At 36.5% G+C, this 22,144-nt stretch overlaps 1 protein-coding gene and 1 non-coding gene across 2 annotated transcripts in view; one reads left to right on the top strand and one right to left on the bottom strand.

Moving 5' to 3' along the window:
- The window catches only part of LOC133043304 (solute carrier organic anion transporter family member 1B3-like), a 60,738-nt gene that overhangs the window by 16,285 nt on the left and 22,309 nt on the right, over nucleotides 1–22,144 (bottom strand). Inside the window, exons 2-8 of the mRNA XM_061124132.1 lie at nucleotides 15,261–15,402; nucleotides 13,108–13,240; nucleotides 8,947–9,068; nucleotides 7,699–7,845; nucleotides 7,407–7,505; nucleotides 4,206–4,451; nucleotides 606–770 (exon numbers count right to left, since the gene is read on the bottom strand). Coding sequence (XP_060980115.1) covers nucleotides 606–770; nucleotides 4,206–4,451; nucleotides 7,407–7,505; nucleotides 7,699–7,845; nucleotides 8,947–9,068; nucleotides 13,108–13,240; nucleotides 15,261–15,402 — 1,054 coding nt within the window. The remainder of the gene's footprint in view (nucleotides 1–605; nucleotides 771–4,205; nucleotides 4,452–7,406; nucleotides 7,506–7,698; nucleotides 7,846–8,946; nucleotides 9,069–13,107; nucleotides 13,241–15,260; nucleotides 15,403–22,144) is intronic.
- LOC133044071 (U6 spliceosomal RNA) lies at nucleotides 21,867–21,969 on the top strand. Its single transcript, XR_009689823.1, has one exon. It is a non-coding gene; the product is annotated as a U6 spliceosomal RNA (small nuclear RNA).

The following is a 22,144-nucleotide window of genomic DNA, read 5'->3' as shown; positions in this document are numbered from 1 at the left end:
TCATAGCTACATGTATATTCATGTTCACATGTCACTTTTCCTTCAGGAATTCATCTCCTCCAAAATTATTCGAAGGCTTCGCTGGTGGCTCAGTGGTAAATCATCCACCTGCCAATGCAGGAGACAGAGGCTCAATCCCTGGCCCAGGAAAATTCCACATGCCATGAAACAACTATGCCCCTGGCCCACAACTATTGAACCTGTGCTCTAGAGCCCAGGAGCCACAGCTACTGAGCCTGTGAGCTGCAACTACTGAAGCCTGACTTCATAGAGCCTGTGCTCCACAACAAGAGAAGTCACCACGATGAGAAGCCCACACACTGCAATGAAGAGTAGCCCCTGCTCACCACAACTAGAGAAAGTCTTGCAACAATGACCCAGCACAGTCAATAAATAAAGGAATAATATCATAAAAAATAACATGAGATACAACTTCAAAGGCAGAACGATGGTAATATCACAAGATGGATGGACCTGATAAAATTTGAAAAAAAGCAAACTGTGTTTAATAAAACAGGAAATTGCCTTCACAACAAAATATCACTCGGAACTCCTTCACTTGGTAGTTTGTCATTTATAAAGCAAACATAAACAGTGGGTCTCACCAAGCAAAATGCTCGTCTCAGATGCTGACTTGCCATACTGCTGCTCTACGTATTTGAAAATGTAAGTAACAGAACCAATATGGCTGCTGGCTTGTAGCAGTGTCAAAAATAATGTTAAAACATACAGGGGATTGGTAAGGATGCTTTTCAAGGACTGGAAGAAACCTATAAAAACATCAAAAGAAAGAAAATATAATGCAGCTTGAAGATACATTGATATCTTAATGTGGTAAATATAATTTATATGACTTAAAATTCCATAAATATATAGAACAGAAAGTCAGAGTACTGTGCAATTCTACTGTCAGCAGTTTTCCTAAAATATATTACTTCCATTCTTTCCATATGCACATTCATATTTTTATGAATAAACTAAATAAAATGAAGTATTTATTTTGTTCATTTTATTCCCAAATGGGATCAAGCATACATGCTGTTTGTTATACCAACTTGCTTATTCGCTTCATATTTGGCTAATAGCACTCTACCATACAACTGCATACATGTTAGTTCATTTATTCATTTATTTAACAAATGTTTGGGTTTTGATTGGGTACCAGGTAATATGTTAGGCACTGAAGGAACAAAAGCTAATGAAATGTCTCTTTTATATTAGCATTTAATAGTATAATGATTATGTTAGTAACATAATTATTAAGGAGAAATTTATCTTAAAGATAGTATGAACCCAAAGCTCACAAAAATAGAATACTAAGGTTCAAAAATCATAAAGGTTAATTTAGTACCAGGACTCAAAACTGTTTTTTTCTGGTATATAGTTTGTACCACAAAATACTGCTTCAATAATTCTGGCAGTATTAGCAATCACCTTTATTAAACAGATATTGTGTCTCAAATGACATTATGACAGCAATAGGCAAAAACCCATGCCTACAGACAGGAGTGTAACAAATCCATAATTTCTGTACCTAGCAAGAATTATGTGATTTCAGTCTATGATTACCAGGTTAACCAGCTGCAATGGGAGTTAAAGTGAAAAGAACCACTTAGAAAAACAGTGGGAAGTATCAAAGTCTAGCAAGACCGAACCAGATATCGTTCTTGAGAGATGGATGGTGTGGATTTTGAAAGATCTTGTTCTGTAGAACTCTAAAGGTTTCCATTAAACATGGTCAGAATCAAACCTTCTACCAATGGTAATTAAGAAATAGCTTCATCTGCTTATAATAATAGAAAAAAGATTAGGGCAAAGGACATAGAACAGGAAAGAAGATGTACAGAAACGTATAGCAGGAATAAATAACATTTAAAATTATCAGGTCAAAATGCTAAACTTCGCTCTTTGGGATTCCCCAATCAGGAAGAACCATTGACTTGTGAGGCATTCTATGTGAGTTGTGATATTTGATCAAAAGAAATAAGACATATAGGTTCACCAAATCATTGAATTTTTGAGGTGACTGAGAACCTGGACATCATTTGTACTTCTACATAATCATGATCCATTATGTAACCTCAATGACTGGATCAATAAACAACTCATGTGACATTAAGCTGATTATCTCAGAAAGAAATTGTTCCATTTTTGGTCGATTCTCCATGTTTACAAATTGTTTCTTTAATGAACTGAAAGCTTTATTTCTTTCTAATCAATTAGTCTTATTTCTGTTCAAATTAGACATATACTTTTTCTGACTAAAACTTCTTAGTTATTTCACCTATTCCTAGTAGCACATATGAAGGACCTCTTTGCTATCTTATATTGGTCACTATCTTGCAAACACAGTTGATAATATAGATGATGGTGTTGGAGAAGACTCTTGAGAGTCCCTTGGACTGCAAGGAGATCCAACCAGTCCATCCTAAAGGAGATCAGTCCTGGGTGTTCATTGGAAGGACTGATGCTGAAGCTGAAACTCCAATACTTTGGCCACCTCATGCGAAGAGTTGACTCATTGGAAAAGACCCTGATGCTGGGAGGGATTGGGGGCAGGAGGATAAGGGGACAACAGAGGATGAGATGGCTGGATGGCATCACTGACTCGATGGACAAGTGTCTGAGTAAACTCCGGGAGTTTGTAATGGACAGGGAAGCCTGGCATGCTGCTATTCATGGGATCACAAAGAGTCGGACACGACTGAGCAACTGAACTGAACTGAATTGAACAATTTGTTCTAATTTTGTATTTTCATTATCCTCTCCATTCTTTTTGGGCTTACAGTCAACCATGTTCATTACAGGTTTAAATAATCAACTACTTTTAATGGATTTAATTTGCTGCAGTATGAAAATAGTATAAATTGGATGAAAATTCAATGGGATGTTATTTTTAGTGTGCATATTAATTTCAAAAACCTCTTCAGTGATGTGCTGGTAAATGTTTAACAACTGATTCTTGGGAGCGCAGTGCCTGATTTGGGTATTTCCCAGTTTTGGTAATAAGTGGTGGTAACTTCTCCTATTTGGCCAATTTCAAGTTACCAACATAGTTGAAAAATTAGATCTCTCATGAGCCCATACAAGTAACACCACTGCTTTCAGATTAGAGAGGTGGAGAGGAGAAAGTAACAATAAAAGGAGAAGGTGGAAGAACTGATGGGAGGGAGAACTTGGGCTACACCAACAGTCTCTAATGTCACTTCAGTTTTAAATTGAAAGGTTGCCAAGGGTTCAGGTGTTGCTCTGCTTTGACCCTCACTGCTCCACCATTGCTGTGTGATCTGAAAACTGCACTGTTAACATCTCATTGTTTTAACCATCTTGCTCTGACTGCTGCTGGATCAATCACAGATTAGTGCTCCTAAAGTGTTCTCTATTAGTCTTTGGCAGCTTATGTTGGAAAGGAAAGTCACTATCCTCTACTATGGGGGATTCTTATTCATATGACTGACTCCAGTACTCTTTACTACTAACCTTGTTTCTACTTCATTTTTGAATATTTAGGTAAGCAATTTTTTTCTATATAAGTGCCAAGAAGGCAATCTTACTCTAATTATCTAGAAAGAAACTTGATCTGATTTCCTTCTGCATACTCCATGTCTCCACCTAAGTATAATTAAGTTACCCAGTTTATAGGCACTCAGAATTCCTTATATAGGCGCTACATGGCTGTTGTCTATATACTTCTTGTTACAACCTCACTGTATTGTAAATACTTGAAAAACAGAGGCAATATTCTATTATCAGGGTGTAATATGATTCCTGGTACCATTTGTGAAGCGAAAGAAAGGAAGGAAGGGAGGGAAATAAAAAAGGGAAAGAAGGAAAAGAGAGAGAAAGGAAGGAAGCGAGACAGAAAGCAAGAAAAAGAGAGAGAGTCCTTTTAACTCATAATTTGTACTATATAATTTGGAAATGACTATATACTCTTTGGTTTACTAATAAAAGATAGTTTTTTAACCTTTAACTGGTTTCTCCCTGCTAAAGACCACAGCCTAATCCTCTTCTCTACAGAGCTGATATGTGTTCAGAAAATATTATGAAGTTTAGTAGGAATCTTAGAAGAATAATCCAACCAAATTTAGTTCAGAAGAACACTCACTTTAGATGATTTGCGTATGACATTATTTTGGAATAATCACCTCTCTCTTTCACTGGGATTAACAACTCCAAACCAACTATAAATGTGAAATACTTACCAGTTACAGTGTCAGTAACATTTTGCCCAGTCTTGGTCAAACTAGCCATTTGACTCTTTTCTTCATTTTGCATAGGCAAAGATATTGAGGATGCTGAAGCTTTTTTTTCTTTATTTGGTTTATCCAAAGTTTTGGGCAAGAAAAAGAATGGTATGGAAGAAATAATGGATATTAGTCCAGCCACAAGGAAGCCAAGCCACCAAGCACCAACCCAACGAGAGTCCTGGGGAGTTATTCTGACAGTGCCTAGAATAAAGAATTAGAAGAAGCTGGTCAAAAATCATTTTGAAGTGTAAGAATTTCTGGGAAATAATGGTAATAATTGCTGCTCTTCATAGATGAAGAAAGTAAATGATGTTTCATCCATTCTGAGACAATTTTTTTTTCACACATTTTCATTTTTGAAATAAGGGTGAGTCTAACATTTAATGACATCTTACAGTTGCTCTTGTCTAGGAATCCGTCATGACACTGTTGTCATTGACAGAGCCTGCGTGAACTTGGTGGTTTTTGTGTTGACATGCCTGAACAGCTGCCCTTATGGAATGATTAAAGCCTGAAAACTGTTTGAGGGCCAACTTTGGAATTCTCTGGTGGCTCAGTGGTAAAGAATCCAACTGCCAGTGCAGGAGACACAAGAGATGGCAGCTTCCATCCCTGGATTGGGAAGATCCCCTGGAGTAGAAAATGGCAACCCACTGCAATATTCCTACCTAGAAAATTTCATGGACACAGGAACTTGGCGGGCTGAAGTCTATGGGGTCACAGAGTTGGACATGACTGAGCATCACAACAATGGCAACATGGAAGGCATGAATCCTCACTGTCTGAAAACTTATATTGGCACCATCTTCTGAGGTCAAGAAATCGCCAGCAATGAGACTTACAGTAGTCTGCAAGAAATTCCCAGAGCTAATAGTAAGGTTTTCCCCCCAATAGAACCTGCATTTCCAACTCTTTGACAGCACAGAGGATGATAATGGTGAAGATATATACATACTGAAACTCCAAGTTCAAAATCTGAACTCAAAATTTTAGGGAAAATTTAACCATTTTATTTCAATAATATTTTCCCTTAAAGCTGTGTGAGTGATATGTATGTGCTATATTTGTGTGTGTTAGTCACTCAGTTGTGTCCGACTCTTTGCGATCCCATGGACTGTAGCCTGCCAGGCTGATCTGTCCATGGAATTTTTCAGCCAACAGTACTGCCGTGGGTTGCCTTCTCCAGGGGATCTTCCTGACTCGAGGATCAAACCCGGGTCTCTTGCATTGCAGGCAGATTCTTTACCTCTGAGCACCAGGGAAGCCCACGTGCTATATCTAAACAAGTATAAATGAAGTGTTTCAGTGAGTATAAGTAAACATTCTAATAAGGAAGTACCACACACACAAACACACCATAGAAATCCGAAGCACAAGAATGGTGTTGTTACTCTTTGATCTATAAGAAAAACTCTTTAACATGAGAAAACATTGATTTGATATAAAGAAGCAAAGTATTCATTCTATTTATTGAAGTGGTTTTAAACTATGCACAGATCTGAGTTTAAAATTGCTTTGCATGTTCATATTATTTCATAATCAGCAACTCTAGTAGACTTTAGAAATGATTGGTAAAATCAGAGACTCCATCTATATGCCAAGTACTTATTTACCATCTGTCAGAAATGTCATCTTGGTAATATTTTTTTGTGCTCTATCCCTGGTCTACACATAAGAACTAGAGATCATAACCTGTCTAGACACAGCCTTCTGAAGTGTTCTCCTTTGCTCACACACTATCATAAAAATTGGAAGATTCTACATGGAAGTCTGGATTTCTAGATTTTCTTAAAAACCAATCAGTAGATTTTGTCAATGCTGGATCCAGATTTCTGCATGAAAAGAATAGGTTGAGCCTGAGTAGTAAATGCATTTTCAAGTGTGTTCAGAGGGTAGTTCACCACCACCAGTTCTTACAAGTTTAACCATCATACTTAACACTCTTTATTCACTTGTTATCTCATTGGCTCCATTGGCATTGGAGCTTGCCAATGTGTACTTCATAATATGTTTACATCACACCCATGACTAACTAAGAGAAGATGTAATTAAGTCTTGACATTTAGTGGTGGAAATGGGATTACCATGTATCTAAAACACTATGAGTAGTACTTTCTGACTATAGAAAAGAGGTTACAAAACTATCGTTCCAAAGATTTTAATAATCATTTATTTCTAGGTTCCTGGTGGTAAAAGAAATGATGAACCTGGAAGTGAATGAATAGAAACATAGAATATGATTCACACATCCAAAATAGAAGACATAACATATTCCATCAGGTCCACATTTTAGCTTTATATTAAAATACTTGCAAGATTGTGGTTATCACTGGACTTCTGTGAAGTCTACTCTATGTAGACCTGGTGCAGTAGAAAATCTGATTTGCTTATTTCCAAATGCTAATTACTTATTATATGTCAATACAGACACTATATTGTTATGTTCTAAAAGAGATGGCATATCAGTGTACACATATTTGTGGCTCATTGTGATAAAGACCACAGTAAAGACATGCTCTTGGTGATTAACAGGGGTGTTTAACTTTTGGTGCCAGTAGAACATGGTGAAGTAAGACTTCTCTGAAGAGGAGCCACGTTTTTAGAAGAGACGTTAAACTATGCACATAGAGAGGGTTTTCTAAGAAATGCATGTAAGTGACATCAGAGGGCCTGCGGAGAGACCTGCAATTAGTTTGCAATTATTTTGGATGAAGTCATCTTAAGTTTCTTAAATTTTCTTATTTTGTGCTTATTTGTAAAAGCCTGATTTAGACAGCTATGTGTGTGCTCAGTTGTGTCAGACTCTGTGACCCCATGGATTGTAAACCCCCAGGCTCCTCTGTCTATGGAGTTTTCCAGGCAAGAGTACCAGAGTGGGTTGCTATTTCTTACTCCAAGGGATCTTCCTGACCTAAGGATTGAACCAGCACCTCTTACATCTCCTGCACTGACAGGCAGATTCCTTACCACTAGCACCACCTGATGTTGATAGGAGATGTATTTTATTTTTATTATAGATATTAACACATTTCTTGTTTGTAACTTTTGACAATTAGTCTGCAAAAAGCCACTGAAAGAATGAGTTCACTTATTTGGAAGGATGCTGTCATGTACTTCAAAAGCATTATCATGTTACCTTGTTCTGAGAGTACTTACTCAGATCCACGTATCCAATATCCACATACATTTTAGAAAACTGAGATACCAGTAAAAAGCCAATGATTGGACCAATCATTGTTACTGCAAGCAAATTACCTAAAAACATTATAAAACATTTTTATCAGATGCCAATAATACATGGTTTTTATTAAATTTTTTAAAGTAATACTACTCAATATATTTCCCCAAATAACTTTTCATTAAATAAAAGAATGAGTAGAGGAGCACTGTTATTTCAAGTTACGCCCAGGGAAAGTAACCATAAAACCTACTATTTTCTGTACATTACCTAAATACAAAGAAGAATGTCCTTCTTCAGCAAAATCATCGATGTAAGAAATCCCCAAGGGTCCAATAGGGGTTTCCCCAATTCCACGAAGCATATTACCCATTAGAACATATATCCACATATATGATCCAGAATCCTTTTCCCAACCTATGTAGACAAGAGAATGCTTTATTTTAAACATTAATCTTAGCATTCCTGTTAAAAACTCAACTAATGTAACCCTTTAATTATTCCATTTAAAGTGTTTTGTTCTTTTCTAATTATAAGAATGATTTATAGTCACATTACAGAATTTGACAATGTAGAGAAACACGAAGAAAACAAGTAAAATGATCTTAATCCCACCACACACAGAGAGCCACTTCTGATGTTTGTTTATATCTTTCACATTTTTAGTGAACACAAAAATATGCATAATATTCTTTATGTTCTTATAGCAGGATTTTAATGACTGCATCGTAGTGTGCTGAATGTTTCATTATTTCTTTAATCAGTCTCTTTCCTTGTTTGTTGTTTTTGGCTGCTGAGTCATGTCTGACTCTTTTGCGACCCCATGGACTGTAGCCCACTAAGGTTCTACTGTCATGGGATTTTCCAGGCAAGAGTAGTAGAGTGCCATGGGATGCCATGACTATAATGATAAATAAATCCTTCTGTATATTCCTGATTATTTCCTTTAAGATAAAGCAATAAAAGTAGAATTGCTGATTTAAGCAGATATGCATATTTTTGTCCTTTATCATCTTAAAAATTAACCTCCAAAAGAGAAATTTATACACTCTCTATAATACATAAAATGTGGCTTTTTCCTATACCTCATTTCTTTTTTTAATTTTTAATATTTTCCTATCTAATAGGTAGCAAAATTTTTAACTAGTACTTTAATAAAAATGATTTGCATTTTAGTAGGTAAACAATCTTCAATTTGTGTAGTAATTTGCATTTTTCATAAAGAGTAAAATTACATTTAAATATATTCATGCCACTTCCTCTTTTACATTAGTGGCATATTTTCTTTGCCAATTTCATATCAAAATATTCCTTTTTTCTTATTGCTTCTAGAAGCTCTTTATACATTAACAATGATTTTTGTCTTACATACACAAAATGAAAATGTTTTTCCTATTGTTTTTTAATAAACTTTGCTAATAGATAATATAATAGTTTGTTATAGATGTAATATAATTGTTACATTTTAGAATATTTATTTGTGATAGTAATATTCAATAGTGTGAATTCAATTCTTACCTTTTTCCACTACCTCCAGTGGTGTTCTATTGGCTAACAAAGTTTGGTTAATCAAACAAGTTGGAAAACTTGATGTTGAATTCTCTGATGGATTAAAAGTGGTATCTTTAGAATACCTGTAACTGTAAGAACATTACTATATTTGCTGAATTGTTTTACTTTTCCCAGAAATGCAGAGGAATTTTCCCCTTTAACTGTACCATTATCTTCTCCAAATTATCAGAATACTCTTTGTCAGTTTCCCAGCCTACATGTTAGGAGAAGTGATAGGTAAAAGTAAAAAAGAAGTGTTTGCTAAGAAATATCTGGTAATACTACCCAGGCAAGGTGGATTATCACATTGCTGTCATCCTAAGAATTCTTCTATTCTGGTCAATGTATGAAATATCTTGGTTTCAAGTTTAAAAAAATTGCTAAGTGCATTTATTCATCTCTTTGGATTATCTTCAAAGATGGTTACAATCTAAACTTTCAAAAGTAATTTACAATCATACTGATTCACCTGCATTTTCCATCAATAATTTACCTGAATTTCTTTCATGGACACACACACACACACACACACACACACACACACACACACTCACACGCACAGAGTCATATGCCTGACTCCTCAAAACTTAGTTTAAAAAGTTCTAGTCTATTTCAGTTTGACAAAGAAGAACTTAATTAGAACAACAGAGATGGACCCAGAATAGTACAAATGTTGTTATTTAAAAATACATGAATGACGGAAAGGTATTGTGCTTAGTAAAATAAGTCAGGCAGAGAAAGACAAAGACTGTATGTTTTCACTTATATGCGGAACCTAAATAAATAAAAAGAACATATATAACAAAACAGAAACAGACTCACAGATACAGAGAACAAGTTAAGGGTTATCAGTGGGAAGAGGATTGGGGGAAGAGAGAGAAAATAGGTTAAAGGGATTAGAGGCACAAACAACCAGGTACAAAAGAAATAAGATACTAAGATGTGATGTGCAGCACAGGGAATATAGCCAGCATTTTATAAATATAAATGGAGTATAATCTATAAAAATAATGAATCTCTATGTTATGCACCTGTTACTATTATAATTCATCCATTATACTTCAATAAACAATATAAATTAAAAATACTGAGGTGCCCTGTGAGTTCCAAGGGCAACCTACTGTATGCCAGGCATTCTGTGCAACTCCAAATCACTAGAAATAAAACACACAGCTTTTGTTATCAAAATACCTTACATCCTCTAAGATAAACATATATGATGAAAGATACAAAAAGGTTAATATGTCAGGTCCCGAGTTGTTGTAAAGGAAAGAGATGATCAACTTTGCTTGGATATTGAGAAGGGTGTGGATTAGAGAAAACTTCACAGTGAGGATTCCATAGGAGATGAATTTTGAAGATAGAAAGGAGTTTAACAGGTAGACAAAGAAGGAAAAGTACTCAAAGCTGTAGAAACACTATGAACAAAAGTATGACTTATAATGGCACATTTGAAAAACTCTAGACCTAGAGTGTGGTCCTCAATCATGGGAAGCCGTGTAAAATGAAACTGGGAAGATAGTCAAGGCCAAATCAATGAATTACCTGTATATGCAAATAAACCTAGATATTAATTCATAGGCAAGAGGCTTTCAATACTTTGACTATACCAACAGTGAGAAATATATTTTGCATCACAATCACAATACATACATGTCCCCCCCACACAAATGTATAAAACCAAAAAGAAAGTTTCACAGAATAACTGTGTTTTCTTCTATTCTGTTCTATCCTATTCTATCCTATCATATTAGAAAATTGTTGGTCTCAATAGTCTGAATTTATTTACTGATTGACAAGTTTTTCAGGATCTGAATTTTGAAAAATACTGCTCTAGGATATTGGGAGTTTTAAGTAGGAGTGAAATAATAATTGCTTTTAAAATGAACACCATAGGACTTCCTTGCTGGTCCAGTGGCTAAGACTCCAAGCTCTCAATGCAGGGGGCCGGGGTTTATCCCTGGTCAAGGAACTGGATCTCACATACTGCAACTAAAGATTCTGCATACTGCAATGAATATTAAATATATCAAGTGCTTGCAATAAGACCCATTACAACCAAATAAATAATTTTTTAAAATAAAAATTAAAAAAAGTAAAATGAATACTGCAGTATAGAATGTGAGTTACAATGAAGTTGAGATGGGATGCAGAAAGTCCAGGCCAGAGATGATGGGAAAGAAAAAAGGGACAACTTTGACATATAAGAGGTATAAAAAGCAAGATTTGGTGACCACTGGTCATGTGTACTGAAGCAAAGAGTAAGTCTAAGATGAGATTCTTGACTTTGGTTTATCTGTGGATAAATGAATCACTGCTGAAAGAGTGAATGTGAAAAATCTGAGTTGGTTTTGGCACAGAGATAAATTCAGTTCTGAATATATGGGTGGAAAATATTTGTAGGATGTTAGGCTGGAGATACCCTTGAGGTGGTTGATTATATAAACCTTGAGTATAAGATAAACTCACTGTACAGTGATAGTTGCATTTAATGCATGTACTTGACACAAATCATGTAGAGCGTAAAGTGAAGGAGATTGGTAAGGGAACTTAGGTAAGACTGACCTTATGGCGTCAGAAGCATAAGGAACGGGTGGGTATGATGGAGAAACCAAAAGGAGGAAATAAATCAAGAGGGAGTAAGATGATGGAAATAAGAAGGAACAGTAGTACCAGGAAGAAGAAAGACCTTATGAAAATCAAATATAGTAATTAACATAGTAACAAAAAAGCATGGCTTTTGGCATTGATAATGAGTAAGTAATTTATATCTTTAGCAGAAACTGCTCATTGGCTCTCAGTATCCACATTCTCCCCTTTCTGTGGTAACAGAATCTGGGAACTTTAGCTGGGAAATGGATGCCTGAAATCAAGTCTATTTTTTCCCCAAGAACTTTATATCTAGATGTGAGGTGTAACAAAGTTCTGGCTAGCTTGAAGCCAGTAGAAGTGTTATGCTTCTGAGGATATTTCTTAAGCCTCAGCCTGTGTGAGTTCTTTTTCTTCTTATTCTTCATCCCTTCTTCTGTCCTGTTGTAAGGAACAACATTGCCACAACTTAGACCATGATGGTCAAGGACAGTCAAGGCCTAGGTTGGCTACATTAACTTTTTATGTGAAAACTAAGCTCCTATCTTCTTTAAGCCATCACTATTTTTGGTTTTCTGCCATCAGTATCTGACTCTAATTAAAACTACACAGAAACTTAGGGAGAAGGTTCCGTGGAGGTGGTAGTGGGAAAACCCAAACTGCAGGGAGTTGAGTGGGGAAGTTGTGAGAAGCTTTTGGCAGGAAAGAGGTCTCTGCAAGAGGCCCTTTGTCTCTTCACTTTAGCAAAAGTATATCGTAACTAACTTTTAAATCAGGTACCCCATGTGCTACTCAATCTCCAGCCAAAGCACGCCTTTCAAACCTTTTGATCACAAGATATCTTACCTAACCTGTCTATTCCTTCCATAGATCAAAGAAGTAAAAATGAAGAATAAGTAATTAACAAATGACCAGATCTCTCTCCCAGTTTTCCCTTCAGTGAACAAGGTAGCGTCTAAAGAAAGATCACAAGAAGTTGACAAGCCTGCCCACAGTGGGGGATGGTAACGACTTTGACCCTCTTTCTCAATGATTAACAGATCCCTTCTCTTTTCCCTTCAAAAACTTTTATGGCTAAACAGAATCACGGGAATTGATTTTGGGGGCATAGGAATCCAACTTTTCCACAGATTGTTGGCATTCTGATTAAAAGCAAAATTTTCTTTCTACCAACAATTGCCTCTCAGGTATTGAATTTTGAGTGGTGAGCAGTTGGACCTGAGGTCAGTAAATAAAGTCTTATTAAACAGTATCAAAATCTTGTAGGCAAAGACATAAAATACATGTTTAGTAAAAAGTCACAAAAAGCTTATTTATTTTCTATGAAACTGCACCTGATTTATTGCTATTCCTGTTTCAATATCAATGAGAGCCACGGTAGATAAAACAATGAGTTAATTATTATTTAGAAAATATAATCCATTTCTATACATACTTAGTGGACATTCTTCTTAAGGGGAATACTTATTTAAAAATAAAAAACAAAATTCTATGATTAGTTTACAAGGAAATGATCATTGATAGCATAGAGCCACTTACTATCCCATGAAGAAATGCGGTAAGGCAGTCAAAATACTTCCAGTTCCCATAATAATGCAACCAATTCCAATTAGCTTCGGTCTGTGTAATTTGGCTCCAAAGTAACTCACAAATACAATCACAAGCAAATTTCCTACAAAAAGAACAAAATTACTTTTATATGATTCATTATAGCAAACAGTAACTGAGTCCACATTGTGTCCAAGAGAATAGAAAGCCCAGAATGGATACAAATAAAGCATAAGACATAGTATGTGCATGCTAAGTGGCTTTGGTCATGTCGGTCTGTGCGATCCTATGAACTGTAGCCCTCCAGGCTCCTTTCTCAATGGGATTCTCCAGGCAAGAATATTGGAGTGGGTTGCCATGCCCTCCTCCAGGGATCAAACCTGCATTTCTTAGGTCTCCTACATTGCCAGGAGAATTCTTTACTACTAGAACCATTTGGGAAGCCCATAAGATGTGCTCCAAGATCTGGTAATCTAATTAGGATAAAACTCACTTAGCTTAAGCCACTCACTATATAGTTCTGTGGTATTATTAATAAATAGACTTGACTTTAGATAAGAGTGAAAGGACTTGAATTACTTGGTGATATCAATGAAACAAAATTTTTGAAGAATTTGGAGTTGAGTCGGTTGTTTGGAATGGAGAAAAATGGACAAAATTACTTGAGGAAAGATATTTACTCGTGCATTTTTCATTCACTTTTAGCATTCTTTAAATTCCTATTAAGTACCTTCCATGGTCCTAGAAGCCAGAAGTATAAGAAAAAAATAAACACTGTATGGTATCCGGGCAGAGGAAAATGGGCAGAGGCGTTCAGCAACCAGTTCATAAAATAAGAGAAATAATTCAATTTCTCAATAATTCAATTGCTCAATAATTATACAAAATCTCACTAGTATTGGAGAAATCCAAATTAAAATGAAGAAAACAAAACAATATACTCAATGTTCTTAAAAAAAAATTTAACCCCCAATTCTATATCCTGTTAAACAGTCTGCCCATTTTCCTTTTCCCCCACTTTCTAATGATTTGAAGGGACTCAAAATTTATGTCTGTTTTATAGATTACATATATTTTTTTTACAAGCATGCTCTTTTTCTTTGGCCATGCCATTATCTATGTGGGATCCCAGTTCCTCAACTAGGGATCGAAATCTCTGCTCATTTATCTCTTTTGTCAGTGGTATGTATGTTCTTTTAGAGCACATACCATACAGTGTTTATTCTTTTCTTATACTTCTGGCGTCTAGGACCGTGAAAGATACTTAATAGAAATTTAAAGAAAGCTAAAATTGAATGAAAAATGCATTGAGTAAATATCTTTCCTCAAGTACTTTTGTCCTACAGCTATTTCCTATAGCTGTAGGAAAAACAGCTAAAGAAGTCAACATTCATAGATAGTACATTGTGTCCTAAGAACGCATTTAAACAGCTTTGAAACTGCAGGGGGACGTGTGTTTGTGAACCTGGAAATGGGGTATGATGGCTCAGATGGTAAAGAATCTGCCTGCAATGCAGGACACCTGGGTTTGATCCCTGGGTTGCAAAGATCCCCCTGGAGAAGGGAATGACTACCCACTCCAGTAATCTTGGAGAATTCCAGGGACAGAGGCGCCTAGTGGGCTACAGTCCATGGAGTCACAAAGAGTCAGACACAACTGACTAACTCTTTCACTTTTTTCAAACAGTAGAACCTAACAAACATTGCTTCAGAACTGTTCCTCTCTTCTTTAATCATCAGAATCATATTCCTCTCTCCAAATTTTTCTTGCACTAGTGCATCTTGAGAAAAGGAAGGTTAAAACCCTGCAAAATATTAGTTCACAGACAGTGAGCTTGTGTAAATCAGAGCTGCTTAACCTCTATGCATTTGACATTTTGGACTAGGTAATTCTTTGTTTTGATGCTGTCTTGGGCATTGTGGGATGTTTAGAGGCATTTCTGGCCTCCACCACTAGAAGCCAGTACCATTCCCTATTCCTCAGTGATGACAACCAAAACTGTCTCCAGATACTGCCAAATTGCCACGGCAGGGGAGTGGGGGTCCTTACCTCTGGTTAAGGATCAGTGGTGGAGAGCATATACGAACAGTTTTTACCTCTGCAATTCTGATTACTAAATAATCAAAATGCATATAAAACTTACCAATTTCAAAGCTTCCGTCAATTAGGCCAACAGTAGAAGATGATATGTCAAATCTCCTTTCTATTTGAGTGATGGAACTTTTCATAATGATTGCACCCAGTGACTTAGAAATAAAGCTGAGTGACAGGGCTGCCAAGAACATCTAACGAAAAGCAGGAAAGGGAAAAACGATTAATCATAAGATCACATAATGCTTATATATATACAGAATTAAAAAAGCTTCTCCTCTTTACCTAGTACTGTGTGTGTGTGCATGTGTGTGTTAAAAGCATACTCACTTTCTTCTATTTCAATTGGTACTTCTTAGTCCTTTTAACATTAACATCACTATATCCATAAAGCATCATTTTCTAACTTGATTACAGCATCAGATTATTAGAGTAGGACAAAGTTGAATTTTTCTTTAAGTTAATGTCATTGGTTTCTCAGTTCAGTTCAGTTGCTCAGTCATGTCCGACTCTTTGCGACTCCATGAACCGCAGCACTCCAGGCCTCCCTGTCTATCACCAACTGCCGGGGTCCACCCAAACCCATGTCCATTGTGTCGGTGATGCCATCCAGCCATCTCATCCTCTGTCGGCCCCTTCTCCTCCTGCCCTCAATCTTCCCCAATATCAGAGTCTTTTCCAATGAGTCAGCTTTTCGCAGAGGTGGCCAAAGTATTGGAGTTTCAGCTTCAACATCAGTCCTTCCAATGAACACCCAGGACTGATCTCCTTTAGGATGGACTGGTTGGATCTCCTTGCAGTCCAAGGGACTCTCAAGAGTCTTCTCCAACACCACAGTTCAAAAGCATCAATTCTTTGGCCCTCAGCTTTCTTTATAGTCCAACTGCCACATCCATAGATGACTACTGGAAAAACCATAGCCTTGACTAGATGGAACTTTGTTGGCAAAGTAATGTCTCTGATTTTAAACATGCTGTCTAGGCTGGTCATAACTTTCCTTCCAAGGAATAAGCATCTTTTAATTTCATGATGCAATCACCATCTGCAGTGGTTTTGGAGACCAGAAAAATAAAGTCAGCCACTGTTTCCACTGTTTCCCCATCTATTTCCCATGAAGTGATGGGACCGGATGCCATGATCTTAGTTTTCTGAATGTTGAGCTTTAAACCAACTTTTTCACTCTCCTCTTTCACTTTCATCAAGAGGCTCTTTAGTTCCTCTTCACTTTCTGCAATAAGGGTGGTGTCATCTGCATATCTGAGGTTATTGATATTTCTCCTGGCAATCTTGATTCCAGCTTGTGCTTCCTCCAGTCCAGCATTTCTCATGATGTACTCTGCATATAAGTTAAATAAGCAGGGTGACAATATACAGCCTTGACGTACTCCATTTCCTGTTTGGAACCAGTGTTTGGTTCCATGTCCAGTTCTAACTGTTGCTTCCCGACCTGCATACAGGTTTCTCAAGAGGCAGGTCAGGTGGTCTGGTATTCCCATCTCCTTCAGAGTTTTCCACAGTTTATTGTGATCTACACAATCAAAGGCTTTGGTATAGTCAATAAGGCAGAAATAGATGTTTTTCTGGAACTCTTTTGCTTTTTTGATGATCCAGTGGATGTTGGCAATTTGATCTCTGGTTCCTCTGCCTTTTCTAAAACCAGCTTGAACATCTGGAAGTTCATGGTTCACGTATTGCTGAAGCCTGGCTTGGAGAATTTTGAGCATTACTTTACTAATGTGTGAGATGAGTGCAATTGTGCGGTGTAGCTTGAGCATTCTTTGGGATTGGAATGAAAACTGACCTTTTCCAGTCCTGTGGCCACTGCTGAGTTTTCCAAATTTGCTGGCATGTTGAGTGCAGCACTTCCACAGCATCATCTTTCGGGATTTGAAATAGATCAACTGGAATTCCATCACCTCCATTAGCTTTGTTCGTAGTGATGCTTCCTAAGGTCCACTTGACTTCACATTCCAGGATTCTGGCTCTAAGTGAGTGATCACACCACTGTGCTTATCTGGGTCATGAAGATCTTTTTGGTATAGTTCTTCTGTGTATTCTTGCCACCTCTTCTTAATATCTTCTGTTTCTGTTAGGTCCATACCATTTCTGTCTTTTATTGAGCCCATCTTTGCATGAAATGTTCCTTTGGTATCTCTAATTTTCTTGAAGAGATCTCTAGTCTTTCCCATTCTATTATTTTCCTCTATTTCTTTGCATTGATCACTGAGGAAGGCTTTCTTATCTCCTTGCTATTTTTTGGAACTCTGCATTCAAATGGGAATATCTTTCCTTTTCTCCTTTGCTTTTCGCTTCTCTTCTTGTCAAAGCTACAAAGAAGGAAATTCTATTACATGCTACAACATGGCTGAGCCTCAAAGACATGCTAATCAAAGTAAGCCAGTCACAAAGGAAGAAATACTGTATGATTCCACTCGTGTGAAGTATTTAAAGTAGCCAAAATCGTAAAAGCAGAAAGTAAAAATATGGGTTCCCAAAACCAGGTGAAGACAACATAGAATATTAGTGGTTAGTAAGTATTTCAGTGTTGCAAGATGAGAAAGTCTAGAGATTTGTTGTAAACAACACGAATATACTTAACACCACTGAGCTGTACCTTTAAAAATTGGTTAAGACAATAAATTTAACATCATATGCTTTTAAAACTATGAAAAATGTATTTTCCCATTAAAAAAATGTGTGTAGGCTTCTGCTGAGAGAAGTAACATGTCCTCCTGGATAAGTTCAAACTGTCATTGTGGCTGACGGATAGAGGCATGTTACTACATAGGTTCACTTTTTCCCCCTGGAACTTCTCTTCACTTTTGTCATCCCCTGATATATGAAATTTTATACAGATGTAGAACTTCCTGGTGAGCATTTCCTCCTGCATTCCTCTCCCCTACCCTTTACTAATTTTAAAGTTCTGTTCTTTTTATAAATATGTATATAACTATATATAAGTAAATCTTATAGATAGGTATATATACATATACACACGTGTGTGTGTGTGTGTGTGTGTGTGTGTACAGCCATGGGTGAATTTTTTAATTTATTGAGTTTGTTGCCTCTTTTCAAGAGTGGTGGAGTAAATAAATTATCTGGTGATTCTTGCCTGCCTGCTTTCTTTTACATACGGAAGCTCCTTTTCCTTGTCTTTGAATATTTAGTCTTTGTGAAGCCTTTCTGGGATGGAGAGGCAGCAGGGTGGCTCATTGGTGAAGAATCAACCTGCAAATGCAAGAGACCCAGGTTTGATCCCTGGGTCAAAAAGATCTCCCAGAGAAAGAAATGGTAACCTGTTCCAGCATTGAATGGACAGAGAAGCGTGGCAGACTACAGTCCACAGGGTCGCAAAAGAGTCAGACATGTTGTAGTGACTAAAACAAGTTAATGGTTAATCTGCATGTGGGCCTTTCACTTCTCCATGGGTGTCACCAGCCACTAGGGACATTGTTCTGCTCCATATGCCCAGGCCTCCACCCACACTCACTTTTCCTGCCCAGGGTAGATGCCTCTGCAGTTTGCTGCTTGGACTAAGTTGGGGTGGGAGGGTAATTTGACAATCAGGTGAAATGTTAAACAAAGAAAGAGGCATTTTTTCTCTGACAGTGAGTGGAACACACCATACAGATGCCTGCTGCTTGTCTCTGGGACCTGTCTTGATCCCATGATCACTGGCTTTTGCCTTTGAAGCATCCCTGGAGTCATGTCCATGTTTTTCCAGCTTTCTTCTCCTGCACTTGTATTAGACTGTGATTTCTTTCTTTAGCCTAATTCTTTTTCCTTCTTAGTTTTTCGAAAACTGTTTCTGATTTACAGAACATATTTTTTCTTGTTTTCTAGCACATCCACAAGTTGCTTTTAATATCTTTTACATTTTTATTAAAATTGGTGGGGGTAGGACATGGCTTCAGCCTTATTATTCGCAGTGTGCTATATTGAACTGGAAGTCAAGTTCTACCTTTTCTTCTCTAATAAATAGAAAAAGATGTTATGAGGCTTTTAATTAAACTCAGATGCCTGACACATTATGAGTATATACTCCATAAATGGTTTTTGGTTGTTGAATAAATTGTTGCTCCCTGGTTATAAATATGGTATAGAGTTTACATGGAGTGAAACCTCTCATTTTTTAGATTTTCAGCTTTTAGGTGGAGATAATTACAATAAAATTGTTATGAAGACTAATTAAAATAATATACATAAAATTTTTGGCATGTAATAAGCATTGATAAATGTCTGATTTTATTATCACTGTGAGCTATCGTCACTCAGCTTTTGGCTGTCAATTCATTCAGTTAAAAATAGAACTCTGATCATTTAACCAAACACATGTTTTGTCAGGCACTATTTGAGCTGCTGCAGAATCAGTAATGAGCACACTGACAAAATGATTTATTGACTATTAAAGAAATACTGAGGCAAATTTTTATCTAAGTCCTGATCATCAAAGCTCTAATTGGTTCAATCAAAGAGGAGGGGCTTTCAGAAAATAACAGTACTTTATCTCATTAAAGCAGATACAAGTGTGACCAGAAGTAAAGCTTGTCTTATACAAGAGAAGCTTTCTAAAAGTTCTGAAAAATGTCCATATTTTCAATGTCCATATTTTTGTCCATATTTTTGCAATGTCCATATTTTTGCAATGTCCATATTTTCAATCTTAAAAAGAAGATTAACTCAAAACAAAAGAGAGATTCAATAAAATCAAAATTTGTAAATTGGTCTTACAAAGAAGAAAAGAGTAACAGATGCAAACACAAGGGCTACAATAAGATTCTTCATAAACTAGGATTTTAGAAGGATATGGAATGAGTTACTGTAGATAGATTTATAAATGTGCTTTCTTTTATTCCAACTGTAACCTGAGCTGTGAGCATTTTAGCCATGTTCCTAATGTGAGGCTGAAGTTCAGAGAAAGAATGGTATGGTGATTTTCTTAGAACATAATTAAGTAATAAAAAACCAATTTCTTCAATGAAAAATATTAAAAGACTGATGCCATAAGGATAGGGAATTCAAGATTGAGAGATTTCAGAACAGAGATACAAATATTCCCAATTTTCAAAAGCATTTTAAAATATCACAGGCAGAAAGACACAACGAGCCCTGAGATAAAAGGTAAAGTTGGTATTTACCTGCAATAGTGGCAGGTCAATTCTTTGTTTATTATGGCAAGAGCTCTAGAATTAAGGTCAGAAGGCAGTTCCAAGTTTCCACATTGCCTTGCGTACAGCCATAATCAACAACATAAACTCATTTGAACCTTAATTCACTTACTCAGCAAATATTAGTTGAGCAACTACAGTATGGCAGTTATCTCCACTAAGCCTTGGAGTTGGAAAAAGACACAGCGTAAGAAGGGAAGCAAAAACAATTAAGACATAATAAATGCCCCCAAAGAATGAATGTCTTCCTGGTCCAATGAACTAATAATGCCAGTATAATAATGTAATGAGTACTGTGGTTGCTACACATTTATAAATCTACGAGTATGCAGGACAGTGGTTAATTCTACCTGCAAAGGTCAAAGTTCCTATAGACGTGGTAACATTTGAACGAAGTCTTTAGGGAATAAAAGAAGCTTAGAACCCAAACAAGAAATAAACATTTTAAACAAAATAGGAAACTTACAGAAAGCTCAGAGTAGTGGAAGAACACAGATCTTTTGCAAAACAAAAAGAATATCTGTGGGTGAAATATAAGGATAGAGATATGCCAACTGCGGCGAGATCAATTGGCATTTTAAAATGTGACCTAAGGAAATTAAATTTTAGAGGGCTAATTCTGTAGTCATGAGGAAGATGAATTTATGGCAAAGACGTTAGTTAGGAAGCTGATTTCGGAAAGAAAGATGAGCAGAGATGGGAAGAGGGGAACAGAAGGTTATAGACATGGTTGGGAGAAGTTTAAGAGGAGAACCAATAAAATGTGGGAATAATGGAATATAAGTATTCTGATTTTGTTTAGTAGTTCACTTCATTTTATGTAGTAATACTATTATTTGGGATGAGAAAAAGAGAAGTCTTAGGGAAGACAATGACCATCTCCTCACAAAGCAAATCTGAGATGTCTAAAAGTAAACTACCTGATAGGCACAGGTAAGGCAGGTTTGGTGCTCAAGAGAGAGTTTTGTATGGAAGCAGTTTTGAGATTTACCAGTGGATAATTGTACAGTTAATCCATATTCAGTCTTGTTACATTAACAGCTTATTCCTACTCTACTGCACCCTAACTTTTCCATAACTCTCTCCTTTTTTTTTTTTCTTCAGTTAAAAACCAAGATTTGTTTACATTTCCATGAATCAAATCTCATTTTTTGCATTATTCTTCTTAAGTACCCTCAGCAGGCTGAGGGTGATTTTTAAACATTTAGTTCTCCAATGTAACTGAATAAGTTCCCACTGGACTGATCCTGTAAAGTCTTAGGGGAAAACAAAAAAACACCCCAAAACATGGGAGAGCAAAAACAGCTGTCAGAGTCTGGAGAGCAGTTGACACTTAAAAGGAGACACCTAAGGTTCTTTTTCTTAAGGCTTTAAGGTCAGCCCACGGTTAGCATTGTTCAGAAAAGTCAAAATTCTTTTAGAAAACTCACAGGACTTTTGACCTGAAGAATAAGAAAAAAGAGTTTAGATTAAAATTTAGGGGAGAGCGTTTGCTTTGGCAGCACATACACTAAATCTGGAACAATACAGAGAAGATAAGTATGGTTCCTGCACAAGGATGACATGCAGGTTTGTGAAGTGTTCCACATTTTTTATGATACTTCTTTAAAGTCTATGAAATATATTAAAGTGTGGGTAGACAAGAGGAAATTAACATTTTGCCTGCGATTTAAAAAAAGCCTGTAGGTCGTCGGTGTAATGTTCTGATCAAAATGTATATGCAGGGGCTTCCCTGGTGGCTCAGTGGTAAAAGAGTCTGCCTGCCAAT

The sequence above is a fragment of the Dama dama genome, chromosome 22 (genome assembly GCF_033118175.1).
Source record: "Dama dama isolate Ldn47 chromosome 22, ASM3311817v1, whole genome shotgun sequence".
NCBI lineage: Eukaryota > Metazoa > Chordata > Mammalia > Artiodactyla > Cervidae > Dama > Dama dama.
Note: the sequence above shows the minus strand (reverse complement) of the source record. Positions and strands in the feature narration are given on the sequence as shown.